Genomic DNA, 24,000 nt, shown 5'->3' with positions numbered 1-24,000 from the left:
TACCATGAACAAAAAGAAATAAAAGTTGTCATTTTATAGAAAAGTGTGTCTATAATTAGTCTATAATCAAACATCTGCATAAAATATTGGAGCATCAAGTTAATTCTAAGTGGTTAATGCCTAAAACGAAAACCAAACAATGGTATCCATAAATATTAATGTTACGTTTCAGGGTCTTTCATGTTGTTGTTTTTTTTTTTGGTGGTGGGGGGGTATCTCAATCCATCCATAGCCCTTGAGCCCCTGGAGGGGTATAGGCCATCTACAACTTTTGTAGATGTTTTTGTAGTGAGGAATTCTTTTTACAGGGTGAGCATGCTGGCACCATGCCCAACCTTCCAAAAGATACATGCAGCACATAGCCTTCCCAAATGGTCTTCCCAAATGTTGGAAATAGCCTTCCCAAATGTTGCTTAACTTTGGTGATCTGGCGAGAACTGGTGTGTCAACATGATTGTACTGTAAAGGGGGGGGTCTGCGCAACATTAATGTCTGCATAGGTAGAGAAAAAATATAAATAAGAAAAAAAAAAAAACGTCCTATAGCAATACAAAGTAAAAGAAAAATGTAAAAAAATAGCATCCTTGACATTTCGATAATGAGATTTGAAATCGAAAGAAAAAACAGGGATTGTTTATTTGTAGGAGGGGCGAGTTGCCTGGTGATACATAAATTTCTGATTATGAGCACTTAATATTTTTGTATTTAGTTTAATATTTATAAAATGATTACTTCGTGTAGAGAGAGCTGCCATATTTGTAAAGGTCAGATGCATTGGTTTTTATAAAGGTGTATATTCCAGAATAATTGATATTTCAGCTCTCAGCCAATGAGAATTGCCGGAATTTTAGAAGGGAGAAATTATTATTTTCGATTTAGGAAATGGGAAGATAATTCTATGTCTATGAGTGCATGATCCAGTTATGAAAGATGCCAGGACAATATAGTTATAATTTGAATATTTCTTCCCAGTGATGACTGGGAGTGGTGTGAAAACTTTAGATTTAGAGGGAAAAATAGGAAGTACTTTGTCAAAAGATGTTGCGATTGTGATGATTTTGCTCCTAGGATGAAATGTAGGATTTTATTATAATGACTAAATGTATCTAAAATGTTGTTCTAAAGTTACATAAGATAGTGACTAATATTTTAGACATAATAAATTTATATGTTGTTGCAAACCTACAGTATTTTGGTCCAGAGGGGAATTTCTGCAATCAAAATATTATATAGAAGTAAAAAATGTCTATTTGTAAAAAAAAAAAAAAAAAAATCTATTTTATGCTATTACAAGTTTTTTATATTGTTTTTTAAAGAACACTGTTCTACTGGACTGCTTTCCGGCTGACTACAATATCATAGCCTTCAAGTCCAATGCAAACAAGTTCTTGTTGAACTATCCCCTTAAATAATCAAATTCTACCGAATCTACACCATTAATTATTACTACACTACCACCTTACATTCATTAACCTTTATCCTTGAGTGGCCTTCAGGTCTTGACAAGTGGTGGCTCCCTTGTAAAAATAAAGGATCAGGAAGAGGAGTAAAAGGTTACACAATGAATAAATCACTGAATTGAAAATTTTTCAAAAGAATAAAAGTGCATATGGAATCGGTAATTGTATTGGAATCCGGCAAAAATATTGGAATCGTTCCATCACTAATCCAAACATTCAATCGTCTTTCCTAGAACTGCCCACTTGTAGAACACTGTTCCGCTGGCCTGTTTCCCAGTCAACTACAATATAATAGCCTTCAAGTCCAATGTAAACAAGTTCTTATTGAACCGTCCCCTTAAATAATCAAATTCTACCCAACTTATACCAATGACTACACTACCACCTTACATTCATTAACCCTTATCCTCGAGTGGCCTCTGGGCCTTGATAAGTGGTGACTCCCTTGAATGAATCACTGAATTCGAAACTCCTCAAAACAAGAAAAATGCATCAGAACTAGAATAGGAATCAGAACTTTTGTGGGTATTGGAATTGGTATAAGAATTGGAAGAATTTGTGCCTATTTTCTGATGCCAAAAACGATTCCTTATTATCTTTTTTTCTATTTAGTTTTGTTTAAAATAAAATCTTCCACTGCTGGTAGTAATAATAAAATAAATATTTATTGATTTTAAACTGCCAGTAAAGCTAAAATCTATAGATCACCCGCACCTTCTAAAATATTTGCACACTTAACGTGTGTTTTTATAGTAATCAGGACAAAATAACTTTTACACTTAAAATATTTAAAGATTTATAAAGAATCGGAATCGGTAATTGTATTGGAACAAGGGATTTAGTACAGTAATTGTATCAGAATCAAGGAAAAATATTAGAATCATCCCATCACTAATTGGAGCATTCAAGAACTGATACATACCTTGGAATCCAATAGTTTCCCAATGACTGCCAAACCTTCGGCAATCCTGTGAACAACCTGTCAGATTTCGGTAGATTGCCAATAGAGAGCGGACATGGATGGAATTATCATCATCAAAAGTCGTGGCAGCCATGCAGAAGGTCATTTCTTTGGATGGTAAAAGAGTCGGGTGTAGTTTCGGTGGTCCGAAAAGGTAGTGTGTCAAGGCTGATAAGCCATGCCTTTCAATTGATGGCTGGATTGCGTCCTGAAAGAAGGTTGTGCAATGAACGAGAATTATTTTAGGAGTAAAGAATTTTTTTTTTTTGCATTTTATTCATCTAAATAAATAAATGCAATTTTTTTTCAAGAATGAGAGTTCATATAGAAACGTTTTAATTTGAATAAAATAAAATATGCATCAAATGCGCTTTAAAGCCAAATCACAATGTAATATTAGGAAAATAAACAAATATTTTACTTGTTTGAAATGTATCACAAATATATTTCAGAGGTATACTCCATCCTCAGTATATTGTTTTGTTTCTTTTTTTCTTCTTTTCTTCTTCCTTGCCATGTTGTAAAGTTAGAGAAAGAAGTCTGTTTGTAAAGAGCCACGCGTTGTATCTGGCGGTTGTATTTTGAAATGTTTGAACTGTACGTAGGTAACGCGAGAATAACGTTAAGGATGAGAGTTCATATAGAAATGTTGTTTTAATTTGAATAAAATAAAATACGCATCAAGTGCTCTTGAAAGCCAAATCACAACGTAATATTAGAAAAATAAACAAATATTTTACTTGTTTGAAATTTATTTAAAGCCAAATCACAACGTATATATAAGAGCCAGATACATCCAAGGATGGAATACTGTTGCCACATATGGGCAGGAGCTGCTAGAAAAGACTTGTCCTGCCTTGACAGAGTACAAAATAGACTTCGTGGTTTAGTGGGGGATGCCCTTTTCTCTTCGCTGCAACCTCTATCTCACAGAAGAGATGTTGCGAGTTTGTTTCTACTTTATCGTTATTTTCATGGAAGTGTTCGACTGAGCTTCAATCCATGGTCCTGTTATATATTCGTTATCATCGAGGTTATCCTTGAGGGGTACCAAATTGAGCTTTCGTTACATTTGAATATGTTATATAGAGTTCTTCATTTAGGGGCACTTTTTACGTTTGGGTGTATACTATCAAAAGGCGAAGGCATACATTTACGTTTCTTGTATACACTGTATAACATCAAAATGTATTTGTGTGCGTATGATTGTCTCTAATATAAATGGTTATGTGTTTGATTATCATAAAGGGAATCGTGTGTGTGACATGTAATTTCTGAACCTACTTCTGCTTCTTCAAAACGGACCATCTGGAAATTTCTCATCCTGGAGGGAGACTTGATACCTGTTTGACGAAGATTTATCACTCCAAGACGATGAATCGGTTTTATAGTTTTTTATTTCACTTTCCCCAGAGGTCCTGCAGCAGGTGGAAGTGAAATCTGCTTGTGTGGGTTCTTCTTCACACACGTCAGCGTTCGTCTCCCCCCTCCCAAGTTAAGAGGGGGAGACCACGGAAAAACGTCCGTCTTCTTCAAAGCTCAAATCAAATCTCCCCGATCTGCTGATCACGTCATACATACGTAATTTGGTCAGCTGACCTTCGGTTCTGGTAAACGTGTCTACCTCCACGTTTACTCTCCTCTCTCTCTCTCTCTCTCTCTCTCTGTAACAGTCCCCTCTCGCCAAACTTTCACAAGAAACACTCGACTAGCTGAAAACACTATCAATAATTCCCCCCACTCTTTATCTGTGCCTAAACCTAAACGTAGATTCCATGATAAGTTTCTTTCTTAGAACTGCACGCCTGTGGAATTGTCTTCCGTTTTCCTGCTTTCCAGCTGTCTATAATATGGTTGTCTTCAAGTCCAACGTGAACAAGTTTCTGATGAGCCGTTCTACTTAAGTTAACAAATTTACCGAACTTCCATTACTATCGATTCCTATATTGTCCTTTTGACTACTGTACACTCTTTAACCCTTATCCTTGAGTGGCCTATCGGCCTTGATAATGTGGTGACGCCTATGTAAAAAAAAAAAAAAAAAATATAAGGAAAATAAACAAATATTTTACTTGTTTAACGTGTGGCTCTTTCCGATCGAGCCTTAGTGAGCATTTACGAAAATCCAGTTCTGTAAGGTGAACTAGCACCTTAATTTCTTATGCAAATTTTCATTCACATATACAAGTTGGGCCAAGTTGGACAAAAAAGTTTTGCCGCTGTGGTTTGAGTTGTCCCCCTTTGCAAATTGGCTGTTTGGAGAAATGGAAAACTTGATGGTTCTGTGTGGTTTGAGTTGTCCCCCTTTGCAAATTGGCTGTTTGGAGAAATGGAAAACTTGATGGTTCTGTGTGGTTTGAGTTGTCCCCCTTTGCAAATTGGCTGTTTGGAGAAATGGAAAACTAGATGGCTCTGGTTGATAGTCAATTTGCATAAGTGGAGAAATGGGCAGGATATAAACGGTACTTTTTTTTTTTTTTTTTTAAAGCAGGGTGAAGAGCGCAGAGAGTGAAACGACGGCGAATTCTTTTTATGACGGTGAATTATTTTTGGACGTTGAAGAGTTCGACCTTTTGGAAGGAACAGCAGTGTCTTATATATTTTTTTTTAATTTCTTTTTTTTTCTACTTCATTACAGCCGCGCTCTTGTGTTTCAGCAAAATGAAAAAAACAGAAATGATTGAGAAAATAATCGAAGCAAAAGGTGGCCATTTTGAACTTTGACATGTTCTTTTGGTTTTGAATATACTTTTAAATGATTTTGTCAATGAATTTTATCATTATCCTGCTTTCCTTGCGTAAATCGTTTGGGTTCACCCTGTATATTATCCTCAAAACAAACCACTGTTATTTAAATCAATAATACAATAATATTTTTAAATATTATCTATCTATCTATCTATATATCTATAAAAGTGAGAACATGTGTATGTGTGAGGACAACTCTTAACCTATATACTCAACAAATTTTTGATCTACAGACTTGAAATTTGTATATAAGGTAATCAGACATATGGAAAACTTTTTAATTGGTTTTTAACTGGAAAAAAAGGCTGCTAAGGGGTAAAAATTGAAAATTTGGTACGTGGGGGGGGTAATTAAATTTTATCTGTTTGTCAACTGTTTCACGACTGCGCATGTGCAAATCGTTCACATGACAGCTTCCCTATGTTAAGAATGAGTAGGTTTGAAAATGCTTTTTAAAGATCGTGGTAAACTGGTCTAATGGTTATTGTAGTTGACTCAATGTCTTTAGATTTTAGAGTCAATCTCAGCTCGAGTCTTTTTTTTTTACTTAGAAAAAGCGAACTGTTTAGAAAAAAAACATAATACTCGCATGCAATGTTTCAGTTTCTTTCCATTTTTTTTTACTTAATTTTTTAAAAGGAATTTAATGTTATGTTTAATTTTTTTTAATTTTTATTTTTTTATTACATTTTCACCCCAAACAAGGCACATTGCCACTTTGGTGTAGGGGGCTAATATCAGGGGCCGCAACTACTGGGGCACTATGTTGAGATTTGGGCAGCAAGATGTCGGTTCACGTTACACTTGAACTTCTGCATGTCAGTACAGTTAGGGAAGCAGGGACCTGGAATGGAATTCCAGAGTCTAGCAGTTCTGGGGAAGAAACTACTGAAGTAGAAAGATCTTTTACATCTAGGGATCTCTACTATGTGGGGGTTGGATTTAGCTGCCTGTCGGGTTTGTCAAGGGTGTCTATGTCGTTGGGGCACAAGTGTCTGCAGTTCGTCAGAGCATTCACCATTAAAATACTTGTAGAAAAGGCAGAGGGATGCAACGTTTCGTCGATGGGACAGAGGCTGAAGCTTAGATGCCAGTTCAGGGCCTATCAGATTGGTGACTCTCTTTTGAACCTTGTCTAGGAGTGAGAGACTAGTAGCAGATGCACCAGCCCAAATGTGACAACAAAACTCCATACATGGGTGAATGGTGGCCTTATAGAGGTACAGGATACTTTCAGGTGTCAGTAGTATTCTAGCACGGTAGAGAGAGCCTACCTTTTTCGCAGCGGCCCTGGCAATGTTTTCAATATAATTGTTCCAACTCATGTTTCCTGTGAACGTTAGGCCAAGCAGTTTGAAAGATGTACTCTCATCCAGGGAGTCACTGGCCATTGCTATTGGTGGCAGAGAAGGTTTCTTGTAATTATTGAAGGAAACCAGTTTAGTCTTGGCAGCATTGAATGTGACCATCCGTTTATGTCCCCATTCCACTACAGATTGGAGGTCATCCTCTAGTGTTTTTGGCCATTTCTTTAGATATGTGTCCGTTTGTTTTCCTGTCATGCCTGTTATAGAGTGTAGTGTCATCAGCATATATACCCATCTCAGAGGCAGTTTTGTCGGGGAGGTCATTAATAAATATTAGGAACAATAGAGGTCCAAGGATAGACCCCTGAGGCACTCCTGCATTTATATAACACTGTTTAGATGTACGACCGTCGAGGACAACCTGGATTTTTCTCTTATCTAAGAAGGATTTAATTATGTTAAGTATTCTACCAGTGATACCGTATGATTTAATTTTCCTGAGGAGACCCTTGCGCCATACCCTGTCAAAAGCCTTAGATATATCTAGAGCTACCACTCTGCCCTCCTCCGCTTTGTCCAGTGAATGGTATATACGTTCAGAGATTACAGTGAGGATGTCAGCTATGGAACGGGCTTGTCTAAATCCATATTGTTTGTCAGTCAGAAGTTTACATCTGTAAGGTGCCGAACTAGTGCATGGTTAATTATGGTCTCAAATATTTTAGCGAAAAGTGGGAGGAAGCTAATGGGGCGATAATTATAATAATACCAGGGTATATCTGCTACTTGTATTTTTATATATATATATATATATGGTAGAAACAAAAGATCCAAACTCATCTGCACACCTGATTAGCATAAATATTTCTTTAAACAATTCATAATAAATTAATGCTTCATGTTATTGATTTGGGTACTGTTGCACCTTGCAAACCAGATTTCCATAAATGTCCACTTGGATTTGACTGGCACCTGACGTAAACTTCTGGAATATGCTGATTGCCTATCAAATCTTAAAAACGGTAGGAAACATATTTATTGGATACAAATTACAATTAAAAAAAAATGAGCAAACAATAAAATAAAAAATTATAACAACCTACCATCAGTTTTATTGATAAATATTTTATTTTTGAGTAAATAAATAGTCTTTTTGTTTTTGCATGATTAAAAACTAAATTTTGGGCTTGGTTAAGTTAAAGGTTTAGGTTTAGGGTTTGGGTTTAGAGTAAGTTTAGGGTTTTGGATAAGGTTGGGGTTTAGGGTTAGGGTCAGGGTTAGTTTCTACAATCAGTAACAGTATGTTCCGAGCCCACTCCACATTCTCCTCTTCAGATTTTTTTCAATGACCATGTTGTGTGTCGGGGCGTAAATGATTGCGATGATTTATGACTTGCTCTGACGTGGATAATAATTTGTCCAGAATAATTAAATTCATTGTTGTGTGGTTCATTTTTTTTTTTTTTTGCACAGTGATCACCACTTATCAAGGCCCGGAAGCCACTCAGGGATAAGGGTTATTGCAAGTACATTACGTTAGTGTGGAGATTTGATGAAGTGTTTACTTAAGGGGGCGGTTCATTAGGAATTTGTTAACATTGGACTTGAAGACATCCAAGTTGTAGTCCGGTGGGAAGCAGGCAGACGGAACAGAGTTCCACAGGCGTGCATTCTTCTGAATGATTAAAATTAAAAGCAAAATTTTTTTTTTTCCAATTTATTAAAAGTCGTCTGCTTGGCTTTTTATTGGCTAATCACGGTTTGCTGTCGCTTTCTGGTTGGCTGATCATCTTGTTCAGCACTTGTCATATTCCGATGGTTTATGTCAGTTTCCAGTCAATCCCTAGCAGACATTTATGAAAATCCGATTCATAAGGTGCACCAGTGTCTTGATTTGTTATACGAATTTTCATTCGCTCTTTTAAATATTCGCAGGCCTAATTTGCATAACTATTTTTTTAAACAACTCATGATAAATTAATGCTCGGTGTTATTGATTTGTAATTTTGTTGTCTTCCTTTTTTATATATATATGTAATAATTTTGTCAATAATAACAGAAATTAATTAAAGTGATTTAATTAAAAAAGGATAAGTATTTTTTACTTCAATTTACCCCCCAAAAAGTGGGGCTACTGTGAGTTAGGGGCTAGATTTATAGGGGCACCCTAAGTAGGGATTTGTGTAATGAGGTTCTTATTTACATTTCTGCACTTACGGGAGGAACCACATGAAGGTTCCCAACATTCCTAAACGAAAATGTGTCCATGAAATGAACTGGACTCAAACTTAGTATACCCAGATTGCCAGTATGTGTCATTAACCACTTAATCACCATCACCTCACTGTTATTACAGTCGGGGAGACAAGGAGCAGGAAGGGAATTTTAAAGGGACAGTTTGTGGAAAGAAGCTATTAGAGTAAAAAGGCATCTTGGGATCTGTACAGTGAAGGGGTGCAATTTTGTTGCTTGTCAGGTTGGTCGAGGGGAGGGTATTATTTACGTTAAAGGGGCACAAGTGCAGCACTTTCCATTTAAGTACCTTTTTTATATAGAAATTAATCCAGACAAGACATGAAGCCAGTTGATCTAAGAAGCTATAAAAAAATGCTACTTCAAAGTAAAAACAACTTGCCAACGATAAGTGTTAGATGGAATAGATTGTGACCCAGAAAAAAGCAATTCTTCCCCCTTTGTCAGAAACATCGCTCCTGGAGTGCAAGGACTAAAGGACAAAATAAAGGAAGTGAGAGTTATGCGGATGCCAAAAGTAAATCCAAGATCCACTTTCTATTCTTTTACATGTGGTTGACTTGACATATCAGATATCCTGGTGCCGCATGACTGCTTCCAGGTCCCGCCTCTAACCTTTGTCATCCTCACTAGGACATCTAGGGATGTGAGCATTCTCCTTAACTTGTAAAACAAAAACAGGGATGTAACATTGCAGTGATGGTACAGAGGTTGGAGCTTGGTAGACAGTGTGGGTGGGACGTAAGGTGCTATTGCGAGTTAGGTGCTAGATTTATAGAGGCCTCCTAAGTGGGGATTTGTGCAGCGAGGTTATAATGTTGGGATAAAACTTGTCATAGAGCAGAAAATAATTTTCCGTACCTTAACGTTGGACATGTCAGCTGACTGGAAATATTCAAAGGCTTCTTGGAAAGTAATGACTGGTTTAGTGCTTACAACAATGGCTTCTGGAAAAGATGGAGACAAGAAATTAGATCTAAAGAATTAAATTTATTTGATGTAATATATATATACATGTACATATATACATATATATATACATATACAGGGTGTCCCAAAAGAAGCTGACGGATTTTTAATTTGATTAACTTCCTGAATATTTAAGTTATGCTTACCAATTTTCAAATGTAGGTAGATGAGCTATCATATCATAGTCTACTTATTCTAATTTTATTTACACAACTTAATCCAGGGTATATTTTTCACAAGGTCTAATTTTAGTTATGAAAAATGATGTTACTCAAATGTCCACCATTTTTATTTTCAGAATCTTGTGCTCTCTGCAGGGCATTGTCCAGCACATCACTTCATGTTTCAGGACTTATGGCCCTAATTTTCTATATTATTTTTAAGGGCATTTATTGTGGCTGGTTTTATTTCCAAAAGAGGAGAGATATAACGGGTTTGTATTACTGTACACATAGTTTCGAAAAAGTTGTCAAAATATATAACAAATAAATGTTATCAAAGGCAAGATAAGTTACTTTTCTACCTAACTGGATATATTTTTCGTGTTTTTATTCAATGTAACATGTTTATTCAGCTCGAAAAGCATACAGTGTTTACCGATGTATTGGAAAATTCAAAATGGCGCCCGACTCTCTCTTTAACAGGGTAAGTTCGGGAAAAGGTGATATAAATAATAAACTAGACAAAATACTGTTAGAAATTCGCTCAATATATGTTACCGTGACATAAGTTGACATATATTCGGTGGTTTTTTAATAGTATTTGTCTGGGAAAATATGTGTGTGTGTGTGTGTGTGTGTGTATTTCTTTCATTTTCTTACTTTGCTAAAACAATAACTTTTATACCCAAATGAATTAAATTAAATGTTAGTGTGGGTCTTGGATGAAGACACTATTGTCGTCCAAGATTGATCACACCACAGTATATTTGATACGTTTTATACAAAAGACAAATAATAAGGAGAGTTGATTAAGATAAGGGTGGCGGAAATTACAGGGAAAAAGGGATAGAAATGTCATTCAAGAGTACCTTTACCAAAGTCAGGGACTACATCATATTTGATACATTTTAGACAAATTTTAAATGGATTGAGATAAGAATGTCAGGATTAGGTTATTTATAAAATATATGATGCTGACCGCGATCATGTAATTGTTCTGTGGGTTCGAAGATGGCTTGTTAGACCATCAAATCTGTTGCCAAGGCCGCTGGAAAAATGGTGGGATCTTTCTATCAATCCGGTAGATATCTCACTGCTGATGCAATTCTCTATCTATATAAGAGCCAGGTACGTCCAAGGATGGAATACTGTTGCCACATCTGGGCAGGAGCTGCTAGAAAGGACTTGTCTTGCCTTGATAGAGTTCAAAATAGACTTCGTAGCCTCGTAGGAGATGTCCTTTTCTCTTCCCTGCAACCTCTATCTCACAGAAGAGATGTTGCAAGTTTGTCTCTGATTTATCGTTATTTTCATGGAAAGTGTTTGACTGAGCTTCAGTCTATGGTCCCCCCTCGCCAAACTTTCACAAGAAACACTCGTCTAGCTGAAAACACTATCAATAATTCCCCCCACTCTTTATCTGTGCCTAAACCTAAACGTAGATTCCATGAAAAAAGCTTCTTTCTTAGAACTGCACGCCTTTGGAATTGTCTTCCATTTTCCTGCTTTCCGGCTGACTACAATATGGTTGTGTTCAAGTCTAACATAAATAAGTTCTTGATGAGCCGTTCCATATAAGTTATCAAATTTTACAAATTTCCATTATTAACGATTACTATATTGTCCAATATCACTCTTTATCCTCTGAAGTATTTCCCGCATATTGGACACCGGTGGGATAACTTTGCATCAGAGATTTTGATTGCTTTGTCTTTTCTAATGCCCCACAACTTCTGCAATATCACGACTTGTGCGTTGAATTATTTTAAAGTGAAGAGAACTTGTGCAGCATTGTCCATACTCAGAAAACAATCTGAATTCAATGGCAAACATAGTGAGGACGACAGGAGATTGCTCCAAGTGCATAAACTTGCCAGTGTTTGGTCCAAGTAACTACCTATGGGGTTCCACTCCGAATTTTCTTTCAGGGTTGTTTCCCTTAGATTAGACTGTCTTTTAGGGCTGACGAGCTCAATCTACCCGGGTTTAGAATAGGAGCTTTCATCTTCTTTAAAACATAAATAAATTCTTAAATACTCTGGTGAGGTTTTCCAGGGTGTTGGAAAGCACTTCTCCTTAAGGCAACGCTTAAACAGTTTTGTAAGTATGGGGGCAAGTTCTGGTTGGAGCTTTTTCAGCACTATAACTGGAATGCCGTCAGGACCAGTTGCTTTACTGGAATCAAGGTTCTTGATTAGCTTGGCGACCTAAAAACAGATCAAACACATATGATACATAAAGCAAAGAGTCATGAGTTGATATGTTTTGTGCAAAGTTCAAATTGAAGAAGCGTTTAAAACGGCAGGATTCTTTAATGATCGTAACAATTGTGATGATGGGTACAATAAAATAAATAAAAACAAATCCAACACATCCGATGCGTAGAGCAAGGAGTTGCAGTGTTTTGTGCAATATATACATAGGACTCCTCACCTTGTGCAGTAGCTATTTGATTTTGTGACTCTTTACCCGGAACTGAAAATAGAAAATAAAAAATTTGATCCATCACTAGTGTTAGGACAATTATTAGGAGTTAGGAAAATCGGAACTTTTTAAAGTATCGGAATCAAAAAAATTTGTGGCTATTTTCCAATGACAAAAACGATTCTTTTAATTTTGTTATTTTGCTTAATTTTCCATTGCTGATGTTAATGAGAAAATAATAATTTTTTTTTTTAATGTCTTTGAATTTTTTTATAACTAAAATCTATAGATCAACTCCCCCCCCCCCCGCCCGCATGAAGTTTTTATGTTTGCAAAATTATGTGCACATATTACATGTTTTTTTTTTTTTTAATTTACGGTTATATGAAAATAAAAAAAAAAATCAACCACTCTATGGCTAAATATTTAGATATTTAAAAAGGATCAGAATCGGTAATTTTTTTTTTAAATTTACGGTTATATGAAAATAAAAAATAAAATCAACCACTCTATGGCTAAATATTTAGATATTTAAAAAGGATCAGAATCGGTAATTGTATTAGAATTGGAAATTTAGAAGAGAATCATTAACTGTATTGGAATCGGGAAAAGTATTGGAATTGTCATATTGCTAGCATTTGCTATTTTTAAATCTAGAAAAGACGAAGCCGATGGAGTAATATTCTAATATTTGGTTTGGCTTGTAAGTATTCATCCTTAGTCAAATTGCCTCTGTGGTAACAAGACTTCTGGTGAAAGTTGGTTGGTTGGTTGGTTATTTTTGTTTTATGGCATGTCAACCCTTTTCAGGTTATTTAATGCCGAATCCGAAGATTTTGATGAAAATTTTTTTAATAGAATATATTTGTTTTTTGCAAGTTTCTATTTAACCCATAGTTAGGGCCCTAACAGGTACTACCATTCCGGGTCAGAGTTGACCTGGGAGCAATGGCAATTAAAGGGTGGCTCCGCACTCCCCAAAACCCGCAAGTTGGGGCCTCACGATCGGATATAGTTTAAGGTCATATCCAGGACCTCTGGTGAAAGAATTGACCCGCTCAATTATCATCCTATCAGTCTCTGGTGCTACCAGATCAGGCTGTCTGAAGATATTGGTTTCCTGATATTAAATGCATTTAACATTTGATGCTTTTTGTTGTTCTACTTCTTTTTGCAAAACGTAATTATGTTCTGCAAAACCAAAAACAACAATCCACCTTCCCCCTTTTCCTTCTTCCCATTTTCATTTTTCTCTTTCTATCTCCCTCGTCCCACTTCCTGACTGTTTTCCTAACTTTAAATGTACCAAACATTAATACTGTAACACTTTTCCTTCTCCCATTGCAAAACTCATTCATGTTCTGCAGGGCAGGGAACAAAAACAATAAAACCCACTATATAAAACAACCAAACCAAACACTACAAACTATCGATTGAAGATACAAAGAGCTTGAAGAATAAAAACCTTCTACAAAATAATTCACACGACATGGATACTATCTACAAAATAACTGGATGTGACATGAATACTATTTTCAAAAATTACTGGATTTGGCATTAAATAACCAGAAAAGTTGATATTTAAAACAAAACAAGAGACGTTGCGAGCCTGTCTTTGTTTTATCGTTATTTCCATGGCAACAAGTGCTCGTCTGAGCTCCAATCTCTGCCCCCCCCTCGCCAATCTTTCATGAAAAACACCCATCTAGCTGAAACCACTGTCAATAATTTTCCTCACTCTTTATCTATGCCTAAATCAAAACGTAGATTCCATGAACAAAGCTTCTTTCTTAGAACTGCACACCTGTGGAACTCTGTTCCGTTTGCCTGTTTCCCACCTGATTACAAATTGGATGTCTTCAAGTCCAACATAAACAAATTCCTGATCAACCCCCCCCCTCCTTAAGTAATCCAATTTATCAAATCTCCATTACTAGCGATTACTACGATATTATCCCATTGATTACTGTACACGCAAAAACCCTTATCGTCGAGTGGCCTCCGGCCCTTGATAAGTGGTGACTCCAATGTAAAAAAAACAAAAAAACAACCAAAACTATCAATTTCCGCTCCTCTGCTGCTAAAATCTTTAAGTCATTAATCATTGGAGCACTAGTCCACCAACTCACAAAATATTTTTTTCTCTCTAACTGACAGTATGGATTTAGGCAATACCATTCTATTGCAGATGTTTTACTGATAATCTCTGACTGCATATACCATGAACTAGATAAAGTGGGGGAAGCCATGGGTATAGCCCTTGATATATCCAAAGCCTTTGACAAAGTCTGGCATGAATGGCTCCTAATGAAAATTAAATCATACAGTATTACTGAATGAATGTTAAATATAATTAGATCAAAATAAATACGTATTAGATACGTTTGAAGCCAAAACAATGCATTATTACAAAATAAACAGATATTTATTTTGTTTAAAATTTATATCGAAATTCATAAATATATTTCGAACATACACTTCATCATCAGTATGTCTTTCTTTAAAAAAACAACAAATGGACTTCTACTGATTCCATGCCCCGACAACAACATGTCAAAAAAAACAAACAAAGAAACACATACTGATGATGAAGTGTATCTTCGAGATATATTTATAAATTTCGATATAAATTTCAAACAAAATAAATATCTGTTTATTTTGTAATAATGCGTTGGTTTGGCTTCAAACGTATCTAATACGTATTTATTTTATTCAAACTCAACCAGCGCTTCTATCAAGGAACACGAACCCTAACATAATTAGATCCTTCTTAGATGTTATGCGGAGATAGGTAACCAACCCGCGACATTCTACATAAGGAACCGAGTCACCAGATTCACCGGACTTTTGAATAGAGACTTCTCCCTGAATGTTAACACGCTTTATTTGTCTCGATATAAATACGTAAATAAACTTCTCTTTCAGTATTCAAACCACAGTGTATATTTATTTATTCTTTTCACGGAATACTTTATCTTTGATTGTCCATATAATAGGCCACCTTAGGAGATATTATTTGACAAAAGGAAAATCCAGGCTGTCCTTGATAGACGTACATCGAAACAGCATAATATTAATGCAGGAGTGCCTCAGGGGTTAATCTTTGGATCTCTATTATTCCTGATATTCATAAACAACTTCCATTGTGTCTGAGATGGGTATGTTTGTTAATGATACCACACTGTGTAATTGACATGAGGGGAAAAACGAATGAACACATATCTAAGACAATGGCTGAATTCTTAGAGAGCAGCCTCCTGTCCGCAGTGGAATGAGGCCGTGAACGGATATTCACATTTAATGCTACTAGGACTAAGCAAAGATACTTTCCTTCAACAGTTACAAAAGATCAAAGTGCAGTATCTGTTCTGATTGATACCATGCTTCACTTTTTGTTCTCGGTTAATGGAGGAGAAATCCTTCATGACAGACAATTTTTATTTTTGTTCCTTTCAGAGAGCAACCTCCTGTCCGCAGTGGAATGAAGCTGTGAACGGATATTCACATTTAATGCTACTAAGACTAAGATACTTTCCTTCAACAGAAGATCAAAGTGTAGTATCCGTTCTGATACTATGCTTCACTTTTTGTTCTCGATTAAAGGATTTTAAAAACAAAATACAATTTTTTTTATTTTAATTTAAAGGAAAGTATTTTCTTTTTATATTTGACTCATTTATTTTTTTTAACTTTTTTCTAAAAAAAAAATTTGTTTATTTTTTATAAAAGTGTTTAGCTGAAAAAAATCAGCAGGAGCAATTTTTCATGCATAAATTTATTGTGCCTTAATTTGATGCGCATTAATTTGTCATGCATCAATTAGTCATGCTTAAATTTGTTGTGCTTAAATTTGTCATACTTTGATTTGTCGTACATTTGTCATACATTAGCTGTAACTTGATTTTTTGTAGTTTGATTTGTTATACATTTGCCATACCTTGATTTTCATACATTTGTTGTATCTTAATTTGTCATACATTTGTCAAAACTTACTTGGTCATACATTTGCCATACTTTTATCTGTTGTACACTTGTCATACTTTAATTTGTCATACCTTACTTTGTCATACACTTGTCCTACCAAGATTTGGTGTACACTCTTCATACATTTGTCATACTTTGTGATACATTTGCCGTACTTTAACTGGTCATACATTTGTTGTACCTTAATTTCTCATAGATTTGTCATACCTTAATTTGTCAAACATTTGTCATACCTTAATTTCTCATACATTTGCCGTACTTTAATTTGTCATAAATTTGTCATACTTTAATTTGTCATACATTTGTTGTATCTTAATTTGTCATACATTTGTCATACCATAATTTGTCATACATTTGTCATACCCTAATTTCTCCTACATTAGTCATACATTAATCGAACCTTAATTTCTGATACATTTGTCTTAACTTAATTTCTCATATCTTAATTTGTCATACATTCGTAGCACCTTAATTTCTCATACATTTGCCACATCTTAGTTCGTAGTACATCTGTCGTACTTTAATCCGTAGTGGATTGGTTGCACTTTAATTTCTCATACAATTGTCATACCTCACTTTCTTATACACTTATCATACCTTTATTTGTTATACATTTGTTGAACCTTTATTTGTTGTACATGAAAAAAAGTAAAACCCTATTTTCAAAAACACGTTCAAACACTTACGAATCAATTCCGTTTCCAAAGCGCTCCATTCATCATCCAAAGGAATACTGTTTTTGATGATCAATTCCTTCCGCAAGCCACCAGTTACGTTGAAGCCACAGTCCTTCTGTGAAGCTGCCGGTATTTTAGATGGCTGTAGATATAATTGGACGGCATTAAAAGCAGCAGTTGAGGCATCAGACCTTTGCGATACAATTGCGGTAGAACCAGCAGACGGAATAGGAGGGCAGACAGCTGGACCGACAGGGAAAGAAGCGGGACTGTTTTGACCTATGAGAACTGACTGTTGTGCAGTGGAACTTCTCTGTTGGGCAGCAGGAATTGTATTTTGTGTGCCAGAGACAACTTTATATGCAGCGGTACATGTCTGATTATCAGCAGTGTGGTCCGCTGCAGAAACTGTTTGTTTAGCAGCGGAACTTTTCTGTTGTGCAGTAGGAGTTGTCTGTTGTTCAGCAGAAATTGTGTTTTGTCGATCATGGATTACCTTATCAGCAACGATACTTGTTTGGTTTGCAGCGGTATTTGTTTTGTCTGCAGTGGAAACAGTTTGGTGTGAAAGTGGGAGTGTTTCACAGGCAGCGGGAATTGCAATTTTTGCATCATCGACCCCTTGATATGCAGTTGATTTTGAAGTAGAAGAAAGTGCAGCCGGTGCAGAGTTTCCCTCGGGCTTTCTATTCGCTGTTTCTGCTGCATCTTTCTTAAAGGCACAGAGAAGACTTGGAGGCAACTGCAATTAAAAAAAAAAACCCACTCAATCCATCAAAAGGAAATAAAGTGCATTCTAACATGATTAAAAGTCCAAAAATTTGAAGAGAAGCTGTAAATACCTTATAATATGTTTACATCAATTAAATCACTAGCAAGGGCGCTTGGCCTTGCCCAGTCATGAAATACACTTACACATATTTAAATTTATGCAGATTTCGTATTTATTTTTACAGAGTTAAATCTCTATTGAATATTATATTGTACCTAATATATCTTGTTGGCATACTTCCGTCAGGATAGACGATGGAGAATCGCGCCTGAAGGTTGTCATGAGTGGTGGCAACTGTTGCTGTGACTGAGCAGACCGATGTGAGAGCAGCAGATTCTGTTGCACTTCCCACAGGGATACCCTGTCATGCTCTGCCGATGCTGCTGCTGATGCTGTCCTTTTGTGCCTGCCTCTCTTCTCCTCCTCCTACTGTTCATCTCTTCTCTCCTTGCTCAGTCGGACACGTTTCTGGACTTTGACCAAAAACGACTTGAGTGCTACCAGCTAGAATTGAAACCAAAACAGTTAGGTTTTCCACACTCTTTTTATTAAACTAAATATAGTTCACATTTGAACCCCTTATGCCTAGTAGGTGTATTCCAAAATTCATAATCAGTTAATTAGTTTAGAAATTAATTTTGTACTTACAAATATATAAAGATACCTACCTTTATATATATGACTAGCAGGGTGGGGGGTACTGGTCTTGCCCGGTCATAAAATACACTTAAATATATTTTAGTTCATGCAGATTTCGTATTTATTATTATAGAGCCAATTCTCTCTTGAATATTACAAGTTCCGTCAGAATTTCATAGTCGTTTTTTCAGGTAGCTTAGAAAAACTTCTTGAGACAAATTTTTATTCTTGTTCTGAAATTATCCATTTCAAGATAATTAAAATATTCATGTCTCTCTGCCGTTACTTAAATTTACAACTAATTTTCATCTCTTAGTAAAGATAGAGTTGTTGAGTGTCCATGATAAGATGTCTGGTCTCTTTTTTTCTTACCCAAGACCTCAACAAAATATGTCAGGTAGCTTAGACATATTTAACCAGTCTTAACGCTAAGACGTCTTGTCAACAACTATCTTTTAATTCAAATTCTTCACCATTGAGTGGGAAAATAAGTGGCTTGTCCAATCAGCGAACCAAACGTGATCACGTGTTGTTAAAAAGGAGGAGATAGAATAAATCAGAGAGAGGGGGTAAATGAGGAAGGAAGAATAAGAGAAAGAAAAAGAAAATGGTGGACATAAAATTTCCACAAACTTGGTTCTTTTTTGTTTAAAAAAAAAATGAAAAACTTAATTAAAGAACAGATTTGTAAAATTTATTTTGGTAAGTATGAATTGGATTAATTTAGACTATTCTCGTTAAATACGATGCGAAGCAAAGACAGAGATGGGAAGACAGCATCCAAGAGTTGGCGCTAAGTAGCAAGCCCAGGAAGGCAGAAAATCATGACAGTTGGAGAAAGCCATTTACTAGGACATCTGTAGTGCCTTTGAATGGTCATCCAGACAGATGACTTCACCATATTCAGGCACAATCTTCATGCTTCCCCCGTTGGAAACAGCACCAAAACACGTCTTTACTGCTTGAAATATCACCAACCAAAGAGCCATAAAATCCCCGGCTGTAAGTCACACAGTTCATTAAATTATATAACATATTTGTTCCTAACTTTGAAGGGGTCACTCAAGCATTCACAGTAAGAACTCGGCCATCATCATGTAACAAAACCTCTCTCTCTCTCTCTCTCTCTCTATATATATATATATATATATATATATATATATATATATATATATATTTTTTTTTTTTTTTATTACTGTTTTATCTGCTTAGTTACACATGTTTCGGTTACCGAATCGTATCAATGACCCAGTAAATTCATCAGACTTTAACAGAAAACAGTAATAAAAAAAATATATATATGCTCTGCAATAGTATTGAGCACTTTCTTCAGGTTTTTACTAATTACCATTTTTGCTAAATATATATATATATATATATATATATATATATATATATATATATAGATATATATATATATTTCTCTGTGGAAAGATACTTTATTTCCTTGTAATATATACCAATCCTTATTTAAGAAGCTCAATGTAATTACAGAGCAATATAATGAATAATCATCAGAAGAAATAGCAACAATCAATCCATCGAAAGGAGATCAAGTGCATTCTGACATGATTAAAAGTCCGAAAATTGGAAGAGAAGCTGTAAATATTTTATAATATGTTTACATTACTCCATTTTGAATTTAGAAATGATGAGTTAAGGGCAAAATAGATTCACTGGTTGATATAATAATTAAGTGATTGATTTTGTGCTATGAAACATATACTGTCAAAAATTGTAAATGTCAACTGAATTAAAGGAATAAATTGTAAGATGGTCAACATCATGAACTTTGGAATATAGACTTTTGCCATTCATTCATTATATATATATATATATATATATATATATATAGAGAGAGAGAGAGAGAGAGAAAGAGAGAGATAGATAGAAGGAAGTCACCACTTATCAAGGCCCAAAGACTACTCAAGCATAAGGGTTAATGAATGTAAGGCGGTAGTTTAGTAATCGTTAATGGTGTACATTGGTAGAATTTGGATCATTTAAAGGGACAACTTAACAAGAACTTGTTTACATTAGACTTGAAGGCCAACATGTTTGTATCTCGATCAGCATCAATGGTAAAATTATATTTTTTTGAAGAAACTGCTCACACCTTTTGCTGTAAAAAAAATAGTTGTCATCTTGATATGCAACTGGAGAAAGAGGCTAGCTAAGGAAGAACAATAACTAAAGTTCATAGCTCTGTCCTTTAATTAGAAAATTATGAATTTGAATTATCGTTTCTTCTTAGCTAGCTTCCTTCTCGACTGGTCTTTTTTACAAGGGAGTCACCACTCATCAAGGCCCAAACGCCACTGGAGGATAAGGGTTATTGAATGTAAGGTGGTAGTTTAGTAATCTTCAGTAGTGCAGATTAGGTAGTATTTTGATCATTTAAGGGGACGGTTCAACAAGAACTTGTTTACTTTGGACTTGAAGGCTACCATATTGTAATCAGCTGAGAAACAGGCCAATGGAACAGTGTTCCACAGGCGGGCAATTCTAGGAAAGAAACTTTGTTCATGGAATCTGCGTTTACATTTAGGCACAGATAGAATGGGGAAAATTGTTGATAGTGGTTGTAGCTAGTTGAGTGTTTTTTTGTGAAAGTTTGGAAAGGGGGGGACCATAGATTGGAGATCAGATGAGCACTTGCGATGAAAATAATGATTGATAAGAATAAGGACTTACCCCATCAAAATCATTGATTAAAGTAGTTTCGTTATCATCGACACAGATAACATCAAAGTCCGCATCAATTGGGTCTTTGTTTCGATTCACGTTTTCTTCTTCAGACCCAATTTCCTGTAAAATAATGGAATAATCAATATATTAGGTTGACAAGAAAGTTCTTGCGGAATTTTTAATTTTGATTTCAAATAATTTATTTTCAAATAACTTTACTTTATATATTATACTAGCGGGGGGGTACCTAGCGTTGCCCGGGTGCTTGGAGGTGTGTGTGGTTTTGGGTAAATCAAAACACGCGGGTGTTTGTGCCGGGGGTGGGGGTAAAATAAAAAAAAAGTTTTGGTAGGTAAGTATGAGGATCCAACCCAAACTCTTGAGGCGAAGTTGGAAATTAAAGTGTGAAAAAAAAAACGTGCGACGTTAACCATTGGCCCACCGCAAAATACTAACGGAAATACGTTTGAATTTATTTAACTATTTAGAATTGGCAGGTGCACATTTTAATGACTTAATGAGATCAACTTTGATTGCGGAACAGTATTCTATTTACTGCGGGAACGCTTTTTCTATTTTTATTTTCCAAGATATTGAGGGGGGGGGGAACCAGCTCCCCATAACAAGGGGATTGTCCAAATTGAATAGCAATTGTCTGATATAAGGAAAATTTCCACATTGATCAAATCTGATTGCTTTCGGACATTTCCGGCGATTGCGACCGGAAAAATACCACCAGAATTAATATACAAAAAAGTCTAATCCACATGCGGCGAGCGAAAAATGTTGAATATTTATCTTTTCAAAGTCGAGCAGATTAAATAGACAGGCGACCTCCGTTGTTAACTCGTAGATATTATGATTTATATGTGATATAAAAAGTTTTAAGAAGTTGTGAGCCAATCGACCGCTTCTTGGAAAAAAGCTTTTTACAGACATACACAAAAAGCGAACATACATACATACATACATACATACACACATTTTCGCTTTTATATTTATAGATGATTTTGATTTCAAATCATGTATTTTCAAATAACTTTACTTTATATATTATATGATTTTGCTTTCAAATGATGTATTTTAAAATAACTTTACTTTATATATTATATGATTTTGATTTCAAATGATGTATTTTAAAATAACTTTACTTTATATATTATATGATTTTGATTTCAAATTATGTATTTTCAAATAACTTTACTTTATATATTATATGACTTTGATTTCAAATGATGTATTTTCAAATAAGTTTCTGTTATTATACCTTTACTTTATATATCATTTTTAAGAGTGTTTTTCGCTCTATCTAATCGTTTAAATTAGAATCGTTTTAAAACAATTATATCTTCTTTTCGGAATGTTGAATACAAGATAAAAAAAAAACCCAAATTCGCACAATTTTCTTATTTCAATTCAAGCTAGGCCGAAAAGCTGCTGAAACAGCTTGCGATATCAATAAAGCATTTGACCCAGGAACCACTACTAAATGCACAGCACAATGGTGGTTTAAAAAATTTTGTGATGGTGATGAATGTCTTGAAGGTGATGAGCACAATGGTCAGTCATCGGATGCTGACAACGATTAATTAAGAGCCTTAGTCGAAGGCAATCCATGCACAACTGTTCGAGAACTTGCTTCTGAATTAGATGTAACGTATACAACGATTTCCAACCAATTGAGAGAGATTGGAAAGCTTTGATAGATGAAGAGATTGAAAAGCTTTGATAAATGGGTGCCTCACGAATTAAACGACGACCAAAAAAAAAAGTTATGAAGTATCATCTTCCCTTTTTTTATACAACAAAAATGACCTGTTTCTCGACAGGGTTGCGACTTGAGATATATACGACAACCAGTGATACTTGGTTCAGTGGTTAGATGTCAACGAAGCTCCACAACACTCCCCGAAGCCGGAGTTGCGCCAAAAGAAGGTCATGCTAACTGTATGGTCGTCGGCGACTGGTCTCATTCATTACAGTTTTTTGAATGCAGGTGAAACTATTACGGCGGTGAAGTACTATCAACAAATCGATGAAATGCATTAGAAACTTCGACGACAACACCCAGCATTAGTCAACAAAAAGGCCAAATTCTCTTCTATGACAATCGCTGCCACACATTACTGAACCAAACCTGCAGAAATTGAACGAATTGGGCTACAAAACTCTGCCTCATCCGCCATACTCTCCAGACCTCTCACCTACTGAGTACCACTTTTTCAAGCATCTCAACAACTTTCTATGTGAGAAATGCTTCAAAAACCTAAGCGATATAAAAAACACCTTCAGCGACTTCATCGCCACCAGAACACAAGATTTTTACATTACTGGCAAAAATAAACTTGTTTTGCATTGGCAAAAGTGTGTTGATCCTGATGGCGCTGATTTCGAGCAATAATTTTTTGTTTGAGCCGAGATATGTTCAACTGAATTTAAAAGTTAAAAACTGCAAGAACTTTCTTGTCAACCTGATATATCTCTTGTTCATCTCGAAATTTGTATCTCGGTCAGCACAATGCTAAAATTAGATTTTCTTGAAGAAAATGTTCACACCTTTCGACGTGATAAAAATATTCGCCATCTTGATATGCAAGAAGAGAAAGAGGCTAGCTAAGGAAGAATGATTACTAAAGTTCATAACCCTGCCCTTTAACTGGAAAATTATGAACTTGAGTTATCATTTCTTCCTAGCTAGCTTCCCTTTCGACTGGTGTATATATTTTTACAATGAATGTTCATATTAGTATATTTTCGTTTCAGTTTTTCTTGTGTACAATTCAACTCTCTATAACTTACTGTTTTTAATATTTTTTGTTGTTTTTACTAAAACATGGTTGGTAAAATATATTTTTAATGGTCCCTAAAAATTTAACAGTACTGAGTAGAATGATAAATTGTTGCCCTAAAAAACAACAGTAAAGCTTTATTTTAAAACTTTTATTGAAAAAAATCAA

The 24,000-nt window shown here is 35.3% G+C and overlaps 1 protein-coding gene across 1 annotated transcript in view; it reads right to left on the bottom strand.

Moving 5' to 3' along the window:
• LOC145266953 (uncharacterized) overlaps positions 1 to 24,000 on the bottom strand; it is a 41,614-nt gene that overhangs the window by 12,280 nt on the left and 5,334 nt on the right. Inside the window, exons 2-6 of the mRNA XM_080122776.1 lie at positions 21,050 to 21,163; positions 16,954 to 17,686; positions 12,293 to 12,334; positions 9,591 to 9,676; positions 2,383 to 2,629 (exon numbers count right to left, since the gene is read on the bottom strand). Of these exons, the coding sequence (XP_079978902.1) occupies positions 2,383 to 2,629; positions 9,591 to 9,676; positions 12,293 to 12,334; positions 16,954 to 17,686; positions 21,050 to 21,163 (1,222 nt within the window). The remainder of the gene's footprint in view (positions 1 to 2,382; positions 2,630 to 9,590; positions 9,677 to 12,292; positions 12,335 to 16,953; positions 17,687 to 21,049; positions 21,164 to 24,000) is intronic.

The sequence above is a fragment of the Euprymna scolopes genome, chromosome 42, assembly GCF_053919585.1.
Source record: "Euprymna scolopes isolate OS-2025 chromosome 42, ASM5391958v1, whole genome shotgun sequence".
Taxonomy (NCBI): domain Eukaryota; kingdom Metazoa; phylum Mollusca; class Cephalopoda; order Sepiida; family Sepiolidae; genus Euprymna; species Euprymna scolopes.
The sequence above is the reverse complement of the archived record's forward strand: the minus strand, read 5'-3'. Positions and strand labels throughout refer to the sequence as shown.